The following is a 20,244-nucleotide window of genomic DNA, read 5'->3' on the forward strand; positions in this document are numbered from 1 at the left end:
CACAAAAGGAGTGTGTTTTTGGTTGCCAGGGCAAGACAACCCTGCACAAATTACCAAAGAAAAAACAGCATTAAGGGACCAGTGGATGGAGTTTATTTTTACAGAGCATCAACGGAGTTGTGCAAGTGTTTGTGTTTGTTCCCTGCATTTCTAAAATGGTTGTTTTACAAACAAAGCCCAGTTTGACGACGGATTTGCGTATCGTTTATTTCTTAAGGATGATGCAATCCCAACGAAAAAGGGTCACGATTGTGTGTTGGAACCGCAGGCGGTGAGTAAAACTGCTTCAAATATCTCTGCCTCCTTGTTAGTGCGTCCGCCTCCCATCGGAGACCCGGGTTCGAGCCCCGCTCGGAGCGAGTCCTTGCTGCTGCTGCTCTCGTTCAGTTTCAGCCTTCACAGCTGTCACAGCTTCCACATGCTGTCAACGCAACTGGCGCTCGTGATTCTTTAGCTCCGCCCACACGTCACGCCTCCAGGCACTCGTGTTTTTCCGGGAAAAATCGGTACAGACTATCTTTCTCTTATGAATATAATAAAACTAAATACTTTTTGGAGTTATGAAGGATGCAGTACTACTCTATAGGTACTCAAGATTAACAGGAGATTGAGTGAAAACGAGCATTTCACCCCCCCCCCCTTTAAAAACACCAAAGCGCAGTGCCCTTAACACATACTAAATCCTCACTATCTCGAATAATGCTTTTGCATCATGCATCATGTTCTGTAAATAAATCGTGAGATTTTTTGGCAAATTTGTGCAAGAGAGCACAGAAACCTTTGCAATGTAAGTTAAATATTAATAATACTAATAATGAGATATTACATTTAATTACTCTAAAATAAAGTGTTACCCATTTTATTTTTTTATTTTTTTGCTGCAAAGATTAGTATATTTATTCGTAGAACATTTGGAACTGCTTTTTATCACTTAATTAGAAGCACCCCAAATGAAAATTATGTCACGTCATAGGGACTACTGATAAGACATTTAGAAGTTGATTTTATATTTAAAAATGCAAAGTATTTAAAATTAAAATAAAGCTATGCAAACACTTGCATTTTAACAAAACTATAAGTGTGTCCCATCAGGCAATGAAAAGTTCTACACGCACTTGTAGTCTTCATCCTCACTTAAACACTTGGGCCAAATACAGAAAATATGTCATACAAGTAATCGAGTGCAAAGATCGCAAGTATGGGTATTTGGACAAGGCGTTTCTGTCAGACTCTGTTCCATGTCTTGTGTTGTGTTTTCTCCCCCCACGTGCTCCATATTTATGATTGTGCCCATATTTGGTTTTCCTGTTCCTGTTCCCATTCGAGTTCCATTAGTTTCAGCTGTGTCCCATTTAATCACCATGTTAATTCATTGATTAGCTTCTTTACTTAATGCACTTTAATTCAAGTCCAACTAAAGATATTATGAAGTATATTTGATTGTGCTAAAGTCGAACTATTGCAAGTATACTTCAGGTACACTTTAAATATCTTGCATTTAAAGACCAATTGTATTCAAATATCATACAATCATTTTCATTTCATTTCATTTATTTATTTTAGGACAGTGCACATTAATCAACATTACTGTAAATGTGCCAGTGTTAGCCAGCAGGCTAATTTTCAACTGTAGTCCATTGGCAAGATGTTAGCTATACTAGGCACAAGATAACTGACAAATAACATATTAAGGCACACAACAATTGATATACAACAATAAAACATAATGCCATAGCACTGGCTACATCAAAACATAAAATCATAAAACATAAAACATATAACCATACAGCCATACAGCTGTTTGGAATTTATAAAGAACCATGTATCCATCTATCTATCATACATATACCATAGGTTATCATCATCAATAGTGACATTAAAACACATCTTAGGATAAATAATAAGAAATTAGTTCTCCAAATAAATTGTTATGATCATTTTTATCAGTAAATAAGTGATGTGTCAGTAAATGTGTTAATATATTTTAATTATACTTAGGATGAAATAAATGTATTTTAAATATATTACTTTTTCCACTATGTACTGTAGAAATATTTTCAAACTATTGAGACAATAGTGACATACTTTATCATTCATCTCTCTACTGTAAGGCATTTTTTTTTACATCATATGAACCAGAAACTGCAAGAGCACATTGATTCTCATTTTCTCATCAGACTAAAATGTCCATTAAATACTTAATGCCTCTAGATGTCAAAACAGGGCGTCATTATGAATGTTACAAAATTAATGATTCACATTTGTTATATTTGTAAAAGCTTTTCTATTAAGATCAGTTTCCTTTCACACCTCCCCAAATTACCCATTGATGTGTTAATCGATCATCTGTGGAGATTAATAGTAGACTGGATTTTTAAGACGCTTGAGACAGTAAAAGCAATTGAAGAAAGAGTAAAAATAGTTCAAAGTTCAAAGGTAACTAGAGAAGTAGAACATGTCTTTCAAACTTCTGTATCCTTTTCCTTCTCCCCTTAAACAGATGTCTCTTCAAAAATAAATACAAAACTAGGACACGTGGTAAGTCAGGTGTAGGAAATTATTATGTGTAGGATGAATTTAACAAATTAGGCCAAACATAAATACTTTTCCACTTCTAGTGAACCAAGCGTGAAAGTCTTATATCATCTTGTTTGTACATTGAAAATTACTGTAGGCTTGCCCCAAATGGACATTTTATTGTACAAAAGGTCTTGCGTTTTATTAAAAGCCCCAGCTGGAACCATGTACAGTCCTCAGGCGAAGACAACAGGGGAGTCTGATTTTCTTTTTCTTGGTAGAGCTTTAAAATAAATGTGAGACAGCAGCGACTTCAGAGAAAGAGATGCTCTTGATCTACTGCGGTGGCAGAATAAACAGACAAATTAGTGAACTGACATGCTGCTTTTACTCTGGGCATGTTGAAATATTTATAATCTTTCAAAATGTCATTCACATTTTCATTTGACAAGTTCACAGATGGAGGATGCACACGTTAGCACCATCATCATGCCAATCTAACAATCCGTTGCAGCTTTGTTGATATAGTGGAGCCTCTGGCCCATACATATTTCTTATTAAATACAGGAATCATATTTAATCATTGACTTCTTTTATCTTCTGTTGGTACATTTCCTAGCAAACTTTCATTTGAACAGGACAGTGAAATCTGATGGCTGCACAGTTGGATTTTTGATATCTTGGTTTTCTGGATTTCAAGTTATATAGCTTCCAACCATGAGTTCACAGACTGAAGGCCTGTTCACAAATGAAAATCTTTCCCAATATTAAAGAATGGCAGAGTCTACACCACAGCTATAATGATGAAGCTGATGAATGATAAAAACATTGGCTACTTTTACATGCAACCAAAAAATCCATTTGTAAGTGGATTGATAGCTCAGTCGGACTGAAAAGCCTTCATGTAAACACCTTTATCGATCCGATGGAGCTCGATCAGGATGAATTTTCGATCGGATTGAAGGGGGCGGTTTATTCCTTTTCTAATATGATTGATAGTGCATGTGAACACTCGATCGGATTGAACAACGAAACTGAAAGAACTGCGCATGTGCAATGACGCAGAAATAGTAATTACGTATGACATTCGGAACGAGCAGCTCTTACTTTTGAATAAAGTGCTGTATGAATGTGTGTCCTGTCTTTATAAAACTTTTCACTATGCAACTGTGTACTGGAGCAGGACAACTTCCCAAGGTCCCACCAGTCCTTGCTTTGGATTCTCATTCACAGGCAACCCGTTTTGGGCTTGGGGAGGGGCATTTTTACTGCGTGATAAATATGAGCAGCATGGCATAGTGGTTTATATGTATATTTATCCATAAATGCCCATAAATGGATAAATATTAATTCTACAGTTAAAAACAAATAAAGAAAAAACGTATTGAAGAGCGGTTATTATGTGCAAACGGTGAGAAACTCTATATATGTGCAGTGCATATTTGTGTCAATTTGAAGCTTGTGACATATAAATGTGCATTTAAATTAACCCGATCACTCTAATTAGTGTTCATGTAAACATTACCGCTGACAGCCAGTCAGAATCTATCCTGCTGTAACGAGCTCAAGAATTTAAAGCGGCAGATGAGCGAGCACTTAGAATAAACAGACGATATCGTTCACTGGTGTGGACGCTAACATCGTTATCTTTATAGTTATCATTCTTGGTGTAAACAGGGCTTTAATCCTTACCAAAGAGCTTCAGTGAACGTGCGAGGATGGAATACAGAGAGAGTGAAAAAGATCTCTAATCTCTGTAGACTTGGGTTTACTTTAGTGCAATTGAAATTGTGTGGAGTGGTTGCTCTACCATGTAAAAGTCTCAGCTTTTGTCTTGAGTACAGAGTACAAATCAGCTGATCTGTGCATCATTCTCATGGACAAGATTCAGTTTTTACAAACAAACACATGTCCCATTGAATGACAACTAAAACAAGAACCTTTGAACTGAACTTATTACATAGTCTATATTCCTCGATTCAGTCAATATACAACTTGCAATTTTTATTTTATTTTATTTCTATAAGATATTTAATAGATTTATAGATTCATCTTTTATTTACTCATTTCATATAGCTTAACATAAAGAATAAATGAATTTTAGGAAATGTATAGTTATTTCTTTAGTTGAAAAAAAAAAAAAGATTATTAGTCATATATTATATGATTATTATTAGTCATAAGATTATATTAGTCATAGAGCTACATTTTATCAACTTTTTTCACAAATCATTGAATTATTTAAGGCCGATGAGCGGTGAAAAGATGGTTGAAGAGATGCTTTTTTATTGCCCGTGGGTGCATGTATGCATGTTTCACATATGGAGGCTGCAGTCCAGTGAAATGAAACAATCCACATTCTCTCTCTCTCTCTCTACCTCTTTTCATATTGTGCCACAAGGGACAGAAGTACTTTTTATGAAATAGTTTCTTTTTCCGGCTCTTCTCACACTGAATGTGATTCAAACACAGTTGAAAAGACTAATTGGAAATAATCCACACTCTTTCCGTAGCTGTATGACATTGGTCTTTAGGGGTTCATTACTGTATATGTGTATTTGTGAGAGTCGTTCAGCTGTATTTTACTTTAATGTTTATCTGAAGGTTTTAATTTGGGAAAGCCAATTACTGTTCTCGAAGTCAGATTTTATGCTCTTTTATTCTCTTTGATACAGTACGTGCAGCAAGTATTGCTTTTGATTTGGTCTCCAGTCAATCTGGTCAAGAATGTTCAGTCAGAAAGTATTTTCAGATAAGTGATTTAAAATAAGTTCAAGAAAGGAGCTGAAGAAAGGCTTTTTTTTTTCATGTATTGAAAAATGTTGGATTGCTCAGAGACACAAATACTGTCCCCAATATTTTAACACATTAAAATATATAACATTATGGCAAGATTTGTAGAAAAGCACACTAGTCTGCATGTTATTATCAGAGCAGGGTAATTTGAGAATCCCCTACCACTGTAAAATAAGATTGTTCCATGATGCAGCTGACCAAGAAAATAGCATTTGATGGAAACCATGACACATAATTCAACTTATTAGCATCACTATTATTAGTGGAAGAAAATGTGTCCAGTTGATATCATAATAACCCTCTCTACTGAATTTCAATATTGCATTTCTCAAGATTAGGAAAGAAAGATTAGCGATATCCGTCTTCTGGTGAATAATGTGCCAGTGCGCTCAGATGTGGCTCAGCAGTAATGAGCTCAATAATGCAAAAATATATAAACACAGCCCCAGGGTTCAAACCGACCGCTGCTGTCCTTGGATCAGAGAGATCAGAGAGTGGAAATGCCCTGTGTAATGTGATTTGTCATAGATAGTGAATGAGTCCAAGGGCACAAGAGCAGAACGAAGACTGAACAATTTCTCCCTCTTATAAGACACTATAGGGCTGTGAGTGATCAACTGAAAATTCAGGATATATTCATATATTTGGCCATTAAGTTTCTTAAAGAGAGATTGATTTGGTTAGTTTCATTATTCTTCCTGATTTAAACTTCAGTGTCCAAAAGTTTGATTCATTTCTGATAATTATTAGGAACTAATCTTTTCAAAACTTTGAGTCAATAATAAAGCTCGTAAATACATAAAGAGAGTTTAATTAGATTAACTTTATGATCCTTAAACTTAATTGGTAAAAAAAAATCAATCAATCAATCAGTTGATAAGTTTGATTAATTTCTACGATTTATTTTAAATGCATTGATTAAAAACAAGTTTAATGTGTAATGTAAATATGATTACATATTATTTTACTGATTTAAACTTCAGTAGCCAAAATGCTGTTTAGAGTTGGTAATTTCGGTCCATTTTAGTCAATCATTTCAACAAATCAATTAAAAATTTCAGTAATTCAGTAGGCTAATTCAGCTCTCAAATAATTTATTTGATCATTAAGAAATGTTCATGCAAGGCGCCACTTGATTTGGTGTTATTAACTAAACTAAACTAAAACTTTTAGAACTAAACTGAAGTAATTTCCAGTAGCTATATATATATATATATATATATATATATATATATATATATATATATATATATATATATATATATATTAGGGGTGTAACGGTACGCAAAAATCACGGTTCGGTACGTACCTCGGTTTTAAAGTCACGGTTCGGTTAATTTTCGGTACAGTAAGGGAAAGAAATGCAAACATTAAACTGCAGGTTGTTTATTACTATACACTTTTTTATATACTTTTTAATAAAATATATATCAAATAAAAAAAGAATAAGAAATAAAATACTGCTGCAAAGTTATCCACTAAATAAAATGCTCTTAGTCTCAAACCAATATCATATAATAAAATATAATGAATAATATAAATAAATAACTAATATATATATAAATTAGAAATGTGGGCTTAATTTGCAAATTTTGTCACTTTTTTTATTAAATAACATACATAACAAAAGTACATAAAATGATTAAATGTAATACAAAATAGATAAGTATATTGACAAAAAGCAAATAAAATTATTATATGTAAAACCAAAAAAAAGCTAATTCAAAATAGCAATAAATACCAAAGTTGTATTAAATAATACTAAAATAACAATGCCCGTTATATTTACCTAATTGTCTTATTGAAATTTTTACTTATATATGTAAATAATTATTGCTGTGTATTACTATGTATTTTATACTTTTATTGGACCATATAAATTTACAATTACATTTAGTAAAACAGTGTCTTAGTTATGTTTATTAACTACATTGTTAAAGTGATTTTACTTCTTGAATTAAACAATTTGAATGTAACTGGCTCAACCTGACTCTTTGATTGAAATGATACTTATTCAAGTTTCAGGATTTTAAGTTTTTCTGACAAGTCACATACATAAAACCTACACATCTATTTGAAAAATCAACAAATGATCACACATCTTGATTTTTATTAAATAACATACATAACAAAAGTACATAAAATGATTAAATGTAATACAAAATAGATAAGTATATTGACAAAAAGCAAATAAAATTATTATATGTAAAACCAAAAAAAAGCTAATTCAAAATAGCAATAAATACCAAAGTTGTATTAAATAATACTAAAATAACAATGCCCGTTATATTTACCTAATTGTCTTATTGAAATTTTTACTTATATATGTAAATAATTATTGCTGTGTATTACTATGTATTTTATACTTTTATTGGACCATATAAATTTACAATTACATTTAGTAAAACAGTGTCTTAGTTATGTTTATTAACTACATTGTTAAAGTGATTTTACTTCTTGAATTAAACAATTTGAATGTAACTGGCTCAACCTGACTCTTTGATTGAAATGATACTTATTCAAGTTTCAGGATTTTAAGTTTTTCTGACAAGTCACATACATAAAACCTACACATCTATTTGAAAAATCAACAAATGATCACACATCCAGTCATCAGAGCCTCAGTTCAAAGGCATCAGTTCAACAAGAGCAAAACTCACTGTAAGGTTGGAGCACTTTTCAAAGGCAACCTTTCTCCTCATTCTAAAACTTCTCTCATTTGCTCACTATTTCATGTTTGCGAAAAAGGGAAGCAGGAGACCCTGTACACAGCAGCTGACCTCCCGTTGTTTATGAGACACAATGGTATAATTGGAGCCTTGGGCTGGAAACTAGTTGAGAAACAGCAAGGTTTTACTGACAGGTTTAGTCTGACATATGTCTCACTTAGCGCTTCATACTCCTGACACAATACAAGCTTATTACTACATATTTCTGCTCCTAATTAAACCTCACTAATATGATCTAATTACTGCTCTGCCCATGAGGAAGTGAGGTAATTTTATTTTCCTAAATAAAGACTGAACGCAGTCTAGTTAATCACCCTGGCCTACAAAGTGGAAGTTTAAGTGATCATCCATTATTTAACTTGGCTTAAACCGCATGTGTTGGGATAATTGGAGGTGCTGAGGGTTCAGCCAGGCAAAACTTATTAGCACACTAATTAGTTAAGTCAGCATTACCACAGGGGGTTTCTGTGTGTCTCTTTGTTGGAATTTCCAGTCATGCTCATCTCCGTGTTAAATGTCTTTCACCTTGTCTGATTTATCGCATCTTTGCCGCGTAATTTTGGATTGGTGACTGGTCTGTTGTCAGTAATGACAGGACTGTGCTGTCATTGTTACTGCTATCATAACAGTACATATGTTTCCAGTCGCGTGCTACCGTATTGCTATTATTATTTCTGCATTGTGAAGCATGTATACTATGCATTAGTAAACAATAACTATTTTAATATTTGATTCATTTGTTGACTGTGTCTTTGATAAACTGAACAATTAATTTTTCCATATTGAAGTCTGTAATTTGTGCTGTATCGTGTGCTGAAATAATAAAATGAAGGGGTGTAATGGTACGCAAAAATCATGGTTCGGTACGTACCTCGGTTTTAAAGTCACGGTTCGGTTAATTTTCGGTACAGTAAGGGCAGAGATGTATAGTAACGAAGTAGAACTACTTCACTACTGTACTTAAGTACTAAAAGGCGGTATCTGTACTTTACTAGAGTATTATTTTTTTCCCCTACTTCCACTTTTACTTCAGTACATATTTTCGATGAGTTTAATACTTTTACTCCGTTATTTTTGTTATGTGCTGCATCGTTACTCGTTACCCACATTACCACTGCCAGAACTGTAGATGGCAGGTTTGATGAAGCTGGCACATCATTGAGCGAATCAAGCGATTAAGAAGACTGTGCGTGCTGACTGAACTGCTGTGAAGAGAGAGATGAACACCGAAAAGGAGACAGATAATGAATTGTTCACGAGCCAAGAACCTGTTGCATCGGTTTACGGATAACCAGTAGTTCTTTCTGACAGTTCGATTCAATAAACCGGTTGAAGAAAACAGTTCACCGGTTCTTTTGCGCTCGACGTAATGACGTCATTGGCGATGATTGCAAGCCTTCGGTTTACCTGGGCTTCGGTTTACCTGGGTAACGATTTACTCAAACAGTACACTGTCTGAACTGATGTGAAGAGAGAACTGAAGATGAACACCGAGCCGAGCCAGATAACGAACAAAAGACTGACTCGTTCACGAGTCAAGAACCATTTACGAATTCGTGTCCGATTCGAGAACCGAGGAGCTGATGATACTGCGCATGTGTGATTCAGCGTGAAGCAAACCGACACACAGAGCGATGGACCGAACTGATTCTTTTGGTGATTGATTCTGAACTGATTCTGTGCTGATGTTATGAGCCCAGGTAAACCGAAGGCTTGCAATCATCGCCAATGACGTCATTACGTGGGGCGCAAAAGAACCGGTGAACTGTTTGCTTCAACCGGTTTATTGAATCTAACTGTCAGAAAGAACTGGGCATCCGGAAACCGATGCAACCGGTTCTTGACTCGTGAACGAGTCATTATCTGTCTCGGCTCGGTGTTCATCTCTCTCTTCACAGCAGTTCAGTCAGCACGCGCAGTCTTCTTAATCACTTGATTCGCTCAATGATGTGCCAGCTTCATCAAACCTGCCATCTACAGTTCTGGCAGTGGTAATGTGGGTAACGAGTAACGATGCAGCACATAACAAAAATAACGGAGTAAAAGTATTAAACTCATCGAAAATATGTACTGAAGTAAAAGTGGAAGTAGGGGAAAAAAATAATACTCTACTAGTAAAGTACAGATACCGACTTTTAGTACTTAAGTACAGTAGTGAAGTAGTTCTACTTCGTTACTATACATCTCTGCGTTACACCTCTAATAAAAAGTAATATAAAAGTCAGTTCAGATTAAATTGCAGTTTAATGACTACAGCAAATTTCAGTCACTTCATTAATTTGCTTAAAATGCTCACAATGTAAGAATATAACTGTAAAAAAATAGTCTTTGTCATAGAAATATGCGTAGTGCAAAGACCTTAATAATTGCTAATAAAACTTGTTGATTGTAATCATTATGGATTATTACAATTTAAAAAAAAATGAATTACCATACTTTATCCCACAATGCATTGTGTTTCACTTTTTCTTCATTTGTGACTTTTTGTTACTTTTTTTGTTATTAGTGGACTAGCGTTAAACATGAAATTGGATTTCACGGTTTTTATTTTTGCAAGTAAATAAATGAACAGTGCTTGCTGAATTAAACATGCAAAAGGTTTCACATTGCAGTTTAAAATGCTTATTAGGGCTGCATGATTTGGGGTTTTAAAATTGTCTTTAAAAAACACAGTAGATCAGTAGATCCTTCCTCAGAGGAATCTTCCGGGGAGGGGCTGTTGCGAGGAGCACTAGTTTGGTGAATCATGTCTGAGGGGCCCAATATGGCGCTACAAGCATAGCCTACTCCCCGACCTCTTTGACCTTGCACAGCATATGTGTAAGAAGGATCATTGGGAGAAACTCATATTTGCGAGGCCCCCGCAACCAGCTGTGTGCCAATGTGTCCATGCCAAGTGTTCCCTCGGTCAGGGAGTAGAACACCTGTCAGTGAGAGGTCACTGGAGAGGCAAACAGGTCTACCTGAGCAGCTTCGTAACATCTCCAAATCAGATGGACCATATGGGGATGGAGTCACCACTTTCCCGGGAGCGTAGCTCATGACAGCTCATCAGCAATACAGTTAAGCAGGCCCGGAATGTGAATGGCATGAAGTGACCTCAGGGAGCGCAGACCACCTTGTCGACTGATGTATGCAATGGTTGCTGTGTTGTCTGTTCAGACCAGTCTGTCCTTGCCTCGAAAGTGCCTTTTGAGATGCTCCAAGGCAAGACATACTGCTAATTGTTATACTGCTAGGCAGTTGATATGCCAGTGCAGATGGGGGCCCATCTATCAAACTACAGAAATGGTCTGTAGCACAAAAGGATCGACACATGAAACTGTGTCCTTCAGGATGATTGCTGCAAACCAATCTCAGGGACGGACTCACTCTGCGGGGCAGCGAGGTGGAATGCAGGGACCCAACTCAGGCGGCTTGTGAGCAGACCAAAGAAGGGTCTGAGTGTGCTGTGCAATTCTTACCTGTTTCCACAGGTTGACTGAGGGTTCGTGAGTAGGGCCTTTGTTGATGGTGTTGGGACGTCTGCAACTCTCCTTGCCCTCCTGGGACCCAGAGATAGAGAAAACCGCTCTCATGTCAAGATTTTCCAGATTCTCCACCCGGCCCTCATCTGAGGAAAGGGGAGGTGCCTTCACCATCAATCAATGAGAAGCTTCCTCCCTCTCTGGGTCACCTGTCCCGGGACCTCTCGCTCTTCCGCTTGCTGCCAGATTTGAAGGGGGGCAGGATGAGTAGGGTGGCCTGTCTATGCCCAGCTCCATGGTAGAAGCAGGGGCAGCCACCACAATGAACTCTAGATCGCAGCAGAGACAATGGAGCTTTGAGAAAACAGAGCCTGGCTCGCAGCTCCAAGATGGTCATCTTCCCGCAATGGGAACATGATTCATATGTGAAAGCCACCTCAACGTGTTTAATGCCCAGACACCTGAGGCAGTGATCGTAGCATCACCCGGTGCCAGGTAACGACTACATCCAGAAATGCACAGGTGAAACGGCCTCTTTAAACAGAGGATCCGTTGTCTAAACAAAGACGCACCGTGTAACCTCTTTTAAAGAAATGTCTCTTTCAGGGAAAGGCTCTTTTAGTGCTGAGGCACACAGGGGACTTGCCACTTGCAGAGGGGGGTGGGGGTGGTGGGCTTAGTTCAGCATAAAGTGCACAACCCTCAAACACAAAATGATAAAAAAGTATAGTTAAACTTTCCTAAGGTCTGTGATTATTTTTCAGCAATTTGCAGCAATGAAGTAGTGCCAAGTTATTCAACCATGTTAGTGTGCCATACCACTTCAAAGTTGTTTTAAAGGTCTTTTCAGCCTGCAGCAGCAAAAGAACCAAAACCCACAATGACATTGACCAAGCAAGTATTATTTTGTGTAGTTATTCAACAGTCTGTCTTCAGTTATTCCTTATACAATCTTTTCCAAACACAGCCAACAACAGATATGTCATCTATGTTGCATTACAATCCTTCTGAATTAAAAGGTCAAGCCCAAAGTTTGCCAATTGAATGCTGATTTCAGTTGCACAGTGCAAGGAAATAAATGGTATCTATTATGCTTATCTATTTAGTCTGTTTTTAGCATTCTAGAGTGTGCATCTGCTCCCAGCTCTTGTCTTGAGTGTCTTGAAGTGCTTGTTATTTTGTAGGGATACTTCATTCCATACATTACAGGGCCCTTAAGTCAGAATTGTTTTTTTTTTTTTTTTTTGCGTAAGAGCATTTGTTGTTCTTAAGTGATTAAAATCTGCGGACTAAGATAGATAGATAGATAGATAGATTATTCAAAAACAAAGTATATCATTGGCCTACAGTCCACAATAATGCATTTTGCAATCTGTCTGTGGTAGATTTCACATTTCCAGGTGTTTGCAAAACCACTCACTAACTAATAAATATTTATGCTCATGAATATTTAATGAGTTACTGGACACTTTAGGAAGGTTACCCATCAACATCTGCATGACCCAAATTAATATGCACGCAGTGTGCTTTAAATTTTGCATTGGAGCGTACATACTTAATGCTGTTTTAAATGGAGCAGAGTGCACAGTTGAAACATTATTTGCATTTAAGGTCAGATAAATTATGGAGTTTTGATGACATATCAATCCATTAATTTTATCGGTGTGGCTCAATAATTTTCCACATACACACCCAAGTAATTTTCAATGGCTGTTGAGCCCTTTAGAGCCCTGCATTGGCTGTTGTATCTCAGGGAAAGAACACACTGAAAACACTTGCAGCCTCACCAGAAGTTCATTTCAATTGTAAGTCTGGGGTACAGCTTCTGTCAGCCAGTATGACTTCAAGAAAATCAAAGCTCATCCTCAGGCAGCTCAAACGTAGTCTTGCAATGGTGGTAAAATCTGCCATTTTTAGTTTTCTGAGGTTTTAAACATAAAACTTGTCTGTATAACTAAAAAAAAACAGATTGCATTACGTTTGCAATTTTTCTCTCTTTCTGAGAGCTTCTTCCTGAAGAATCTGCTGCTTGCGCATTGTTTGCAGAAACTATGAAACCTATGTCCCATTTTTCTGTTCAGAAAACATTTAAGTGATCATCGTTTTTGTGTGTATGACTTTTCTCCCATGGCTTACAAAACCAGTATTTTCAAGCTGCACTTTCCATATAATAAAAGTGTCCATTGGAATAAGCTGCATCAACTTACCCTTAGAAAAATGACAAACATGCCATTTACAATGTGTGTGTGTGTGTGTGTGTGTGTGTATACAGTACATAGATAGAAAGTTTTCATCCATGAAGATTCTTATTCTCAGAAAATGCAGCATCCCTTTTTGTACTAATTTTAGCAATTAATTACTTCAATCTTTGTATGAAAAGATGTCTTCAAGTTGACTCATTGGACAGTATAGCTGTTATTCCCATGATTTCTGAAAGAACCTTAGTTGAACTTGTGGATAATTGAGATAATGATGATTGTGCTCAATACATATTGTTAATTAGTATTCGCAGTGGTTTGTTTAATCCATTTAAGACAAAGTGCTCATGACAGCAAGGTCACTTGAGCTGAGTAAATTCAGTGGTCTCAACTCTAATTAACATCTTAACAAAGATGGCACACAATGTGCTGCCATGTTTCGATTTCTGACTTCCTTAACTGATAGCTGACAAATCATCCAGTACTGCTTCACAAACTATTTTTTGACCATGCATGAGTGTTTCATTGGTAGCACTTTATTTTACAGTCCTGTTCCCCATGTACATACTATGTACTTATTATAGTAATTACAATAACTATGTAAAAACTAGGTACTAACCCTGAACCTACCCCTAAACCTAACCCCACCCCATGTAGTTACCTTGTATTACCAGAACTTTCTTAGATAAATACACTGTAAGTACACTATAAGTACATGTTAGTACACGTACTGTAAAATAAAGTGCAACCATTTCATTTTATACAAAAATTGCATGTGGCTGAATTGGTGTGTCTGTATTATTATCCTGACACTTTTATATAATCAGATTGATCTTTAATTAACGTTTAGCTCTGTGGGTCATTGACAAATAAGATACAGAAAATGGAACAAATCTAGTTTAGCTAATTTTTTAGAAATGTGCTCTCATTGGATTCACGTGGTACTGAGAAACTTACATTTACATCTTTTATGTTTACATTTATTACCTAAATAGAAAAGGGAAAAAATATTGTGTTGTGTAACCAACAGGGATTTTTTCCACACTTGCATTTGAATACATAGTAGTGTACTGTGCTTGTTGCAGAAACCAATTCAAAGTCGTGAAACAATTTTGGTAATAATAAATAAATAAATAAATAAACATATATATAAACATATATATATATATATATATATATATATATATATATATATATATATATATATATATATATATATATATATGTTCACCCAGACTGAAGTAGTTTAACTCTTTGGGTCTTTTAATTGTGATGATTTTAGCCAATTCACAATCTCAACAAATTAGAATACTTCATAAGACCAATAAAAAATTGTTTTTAATAAATTGTTGGCCTTCTGGAAATATGTTAATTTATTGTACATGTAGGGGCTCCTTTTGTTTTGTTTGCTGCCTCAATTTGGCGTGGTATGGTGGTGATCAGTTTGTGGCACTGCTGAGGTGGTATAGAAGCCCAGGTTTCTTTGACAGTGACCTTCAGCTCATCTGAATTTTTTGGTCTCTTGTTTCTCATTTTCCTCTTGACAATACAGGTCTGATGAGTTTTTCTGGCCAGTCAAGCACACCAACACCATGGTTATTTAATCAACTTTTGGTGCTTTTGGCAGTGTGGGCAGATGCCGGATCCTGCTGGAAAATGGAATCAGCATCTTCAAAAAGCTGGTCAGCAGAAGGAAGCATGCAGTGCTCCAAAATTTATTGGTAAACGGGTGCAGTGACTTTGGTTTTCAAAAACAAAACAAAAAAAACAGAATGGACCAACTCTAGCAGATGACATTGCACCCCAAATCATCACAGACTGTGGAAACTTAACACTGGACTTCAAGCAACTTGGACTATGAGCTTCTCCACCCTTCCTCCTGACTCTAGGACCTTGGTTTCCAAGTGAAATACAAAGCTTGCTTTCATCTGAAAAGAGGACTTTGGACCACTGGGCAATACTCCAGTTCTCTACTCTTTAGCCCAAGTAAGACACCTCTGATATGCGGTTCAGAAGTGGCTTAACAAGAGGAATACAACTGTAACCAAATTCCTTGACACGTCTGTGTGTGGTGGCTCTTGATGCCTTGACCCCAGCCTCAGTCTATTCCTTGTAAAGTTCACTCAAATTCTTGAATCGATTTTGCTTGACAATCCTCATAAGGCTGTGGCTCTCTCAGTTGGTTATGCATCTTTTTCTTTCACATTTTTTCCTTCCTCTCAACTTTCTGTTAACATGCTTTGATAAAGCACTCCGAAGCACTTCTTTGGCAATACATCTTTGTGACTTCAGATCAGCAGTCTTCCCCATAATTGTGTAGCCTAGTGAACCAAACTGAGAGACCATTTTGAAGGCTCAGGAAATCTTTGCAGGTGATATTCTAATGTATATTCTATTTTGTTGAGATAGTGAATTGATGGGTTTTTGTTAAATGTGAGCCAAAACCATCACAATTAAAGAACCAAAGACTTCAGTCTGTGCGCATTAAATTTATTTAATACTCAACTTTCACAATTTGAATTGAATCACTGAAATAAATTAACTATATATATATATATATATATATATATATATATATATATATATATATATATATATATATATATATATAATATTACAATTATTATATATTACAATTATATTAAAGAAAATATTACAATTATTTTCTTAACTCTTTCCCCGCCAAACACAGAATTTTCCGTTTTTTATGAAAAAACACATCCCCGCCAAACACGGAATTTTCCGGGTATCCGTGTTTTAGGTGGTATACGGTAAGGAAGACTCTTGCGCATGCTCTGAAAGAGTACGTAACTTTTTGATCAAAGAAACCGACTGCAATCGTCTCTAACATGAATGGAGTATGTTAGCGAGAATGTAGGTCAAAATATCTGACGGACAAATGAAGAGGTATACGGCTGATCAAGTACTGGAGGTGTTGATGGACTCAGAGTCCGATCGCTCCTTATTTGATCATTCTGAATGTGATTAGGACGAAGTAGTCAGTGAGACAGATGCACATGTCGTCACAGAAAGTTCTAGTCACGGACGAGCAGCAGATAGTTTGTTCACCCGTCGATCTGGACGAAGACATAGTTCACCTGTGTGTCGAAGAGTGGACAGTGACAGTTCAGACAGTGATACTTCGGACAGTGAGTGGACACATTCAAGGCCAAGATCATCTCAGTCGTCTTTCCCAGGTGGCAGAATGTGTAAAGGTAAGATAAGAAAATATATGTATATGTGTATAACAAATAAAGACTTGAAATATCTCACTTTTTGTGTGCATGTTTTCATATGTGTATGTATTTATGTCTTTTTATTGAAAGTAATTCCAATTATTCATATAATTATTTACAGGTAGAACACAGCGAGGCAGAGGCCGGATGCGTCAAGTACATCGACATAGTGCTGCTGGTGATCAAACTAGGGCAGGTGTGAACCGTCCAGCTGAAGATACTGAACCTGATGATTCTAAGTGGCATGAAATTAACTGGCAGCCAAAAAACAGCCCCTTCACTGAGAATCCTGGGCCTATTGGTGATGCTGCTGCTCTTGAGTCAGAACAACCTGTAGACTTTGCAGAGTTGTTCATTTCTGATGTACTGATTCAGAACATTGTTGATCAGACCAACCTGTATGCAGATCAGTGTATTCAGGCTATGGATGAAACTTCAAAACATGCTAGATGTCATGCATGGAAGCCTGTCACAGTTTCAGAGATGAAAACTTTCATGGGCCTCCTTTTTCTCACTGGTATCATTCATAAGCCTGAACTTTAAATGATTTATGTTTAATTGTAATATATTTTGGAAGGTTTTATGTATGATGAAAACGACATCTGAATGTATTCTGCTTGAAAATGCACTTGTTTCATAAAAATGGCTTTTTCTCAGCTTTTTGTCCAGAATGTTGTGTTTTTGACAAAACCTATCTATGTTCAGGTGGCAATAAAAAAAGAAGATAAAATAAAATAGTTTTTTTTTTTGTTTAAAAGCAGAGGCTCAGATCTTTATTTTGATATGTAACATGTTCATATATTCATAGAAGAAAATATACAGTGGGCCATTAAAGTTTAGCGAAAATCGTCAAAAACCCTGGCGGTGGCTGGCAACTTTAAAAAAAAAAATGCTGTCGGGGAAAGAGTTAATCTAGAAATTATGAAATATCTCTACAAAAAAGGCATAATGTCATTGACCCCTGTATCAGTACTTAGCTGAACTTCATGTTTTTGTACTGTAGTAATCGTCTTATTTCTTGTTTGTTCCTGCAGAATGAATACACATGTCCCAGACCATTACCTGGAGCTTGGATTGGAGACATACCCACCATACACTGAAGGGACTGTTTTGTTCCTCAAAATAATCCACCGGCGGGTGGATTTGTGCCTACCTGCATTTCATCTGTTGCATCAATCTTGTTTCTCATGATACCATTCATGCTTTCAGTGCTTCTTTAATGGATTCTGGTGGATAGTCTTCAGTCAGACACTGCAAACGGACATCTGAGAGACAGTGGGAACAGGTGCATATTTTACTAAAACATTTGGATGCCTCACTTTGTTCTTTAATGCACCTGAATGTGTCAGGTTTATTTGGGAAGCCTTCGGTGGAACATACCAATGAAAGTTATCCAGCCTTTGATGAATCGCCCAGCGTCATTTGACGTTTGTGTGGACCTGTACATAAACAACAAACTTTGTTAATATACCCTTGGATTTAAAACAGAACTTGCCCTTTCCTTTGTTATTTAATGTATATCCTTGGAAAGTTTGTGTAAAATGACTGAGTTAAAACCTTTATCTTTGCTGCCTAATACTGGATTTGTTATGCTTAACGTTTCTGTAAACACCTCTGTACAGTTTTATTTGTAGAGATTATCAAGTTTACCTGCCCTTCATAACAGTAATAAACTTCATACTGTTATACTGCGTTATTTAAACAAGAGCAGTGATCTCACTGACTATGCTAACACTGTTTGAAATGTTTGAGTGTACATACAGTATGTATTCTCATTTTATAGGAGTGTGTAAGGAAATTTCAAGATCTGAATATATAAAAAAATGTTTTAAGTCCTAGTTTAAAGACAAAGTTTTGATATTTGTTCAGGTTCCAGCAGGCCCTCTATCTTCAAATATTGCAACTTGAAAGTGTCATTTATTTATATGCATTTTAATTTAATAATTATATTTTATAACCAAACTTGAACGCCACCAAGTTCTGTTTTATAATGAGAACATTGTCAAAATCAATGGTGAGAAATATACATTTGTCAAAAGGAAATTAGTATTGATCAACTTGTTAATTTTTTATGCATTTATTATTACTTTATTTAACAATATGGATTTTCCTGTAAAAACAAAAATGTTTTATTTTATTTATGAGTTTATTTTTCACTAGTTGAACATTTCATGTAGCTCATTGGTACATACCAATTAAAATAAACAACTGTAATGCAGTACAATTAAGTTTTAATTTAAAAAAAAAGTTTGGGAATAATTACGATTATTTCTGAAGTTATATTTATAACCGCAATTAATCCTTGAAATAACTAAGGTAAGTAGTTGTTTTTGTTTACCAATGCTGTATTTATTTAATATAAATATTCTGAATTATTATTACAATTTAAAAGAACAATTTTCTATTTGAATATGTTTTAAAATGTAATGTATTCCTGTGATTGCAAAGCTGAATTTCCCTGTTTAATCAGAAAAAAGTAAATGTGTTTCTGTTTTAGAGCTTATTTGGCCAAGTCTGAGTCTCAAAACTTTGTTGAACTAAAGGGGCTCTTCATATTGGCCATGAATTGCAGTGACAGAATCACCGTAAGTCATTCCCTTTAAATACGAGCTGGCAGTTTTTGCCAGCACTGGTGACGATGTAGGCAATATTCTCATTTGTGATTAGTTTTCAAAATCTACAGCCAATTCCACACTCCCAGCAGCGTAGTCTGCAAGCGACCAGCAGTACTGCAACCTTCAGCTATGAAAATCTGTCATTGGGAACAAGTTAGTAAAAGAAAGTTCAAGCTACTTGGCTGCATCCGCACGCTCAAGGAAATGTCTTTCCTTGTATCTCCTCTTCGAGATGCTGTCAGATCAATATTGGCCTCATAACCCTGAAGGAGTGCCTCTCAGATTTGTGTCAACCCTGCCCTCTCCAAAAAAACAAAGCTCTGGCTGTTCAAACCTCATTCCGGCATGTCATAATTAGTGCTAAACATGCTATTTCTCAAGAGGGGGTTAACATGAAGAGTTTGCCCTGCGTCGAGTCCTCCAGGAACACGTCAAGCTGTCTGATATGAGGTCCAGATGGCAAATTAGCTCCGGTGTTTTCCTACAGTGTTGTATCTCCCCCTTCTCTCTCTCTTGCCTGCTGAAGCGACAGCTTAACAGACACAGCACTGTGTTCGACCAAACTCCCCCCATGAATTATTCATAGGCCCCCCATCCCTTATCGTTTGGAAAGGAGTCTTGACATTTCGCCCAGTCAACAGCCTCCTGGAAGAGTGCTGTGTTCAGAGGACCCGACTACATCCAGT

At 36.2% G+C, this 20,244-nt stretch overlaps 1 protein-coding gene across 1 annotated transcript in view; it reads left to right on the forward strand.

Moving 5' to 3' along the window:
- LOC127966341 (leucine-rich repeat transmembrane neuronal protein 4-like) overlaps nt 1-19,064 on the forward strand; it is a 40,427-nt gene extending 21,363 nt beyond the window's left edge. The window contains exon 3 of the mRNA XM_052567253.1: nt 17,978-19,064. Coding sequence (XP_052423213.1) covers nt 17,978-18,043 — 66 coding nt within the window. The 3' untranslated portion in view covers nt 18,044-19,064. The remainder of the gene's footprint in view (nt 1-17,977) is intronic.
- The last annotated feature ends 1,180 nt before the right edge of the window (nt 19,065-20,244 follow it).

The sequence above is a fragment of the Carassius gibelio genome, chromosome B10 (assembly GCF_023724105.1).
Source record: "Carassius gibelio isolate Cgi1373 ecotype wild population from Czech Republic chromosome B10, carGib1.2-hapl.c, whole genome shotgun sequence".
In the NCBI taxonomy this organism is placed as follows: Eukaryota; Metazoa; Chordata; class Actinopteri; order Cypriniformes; family Cyprinidae; genus Carassius; species Carassius gibelio.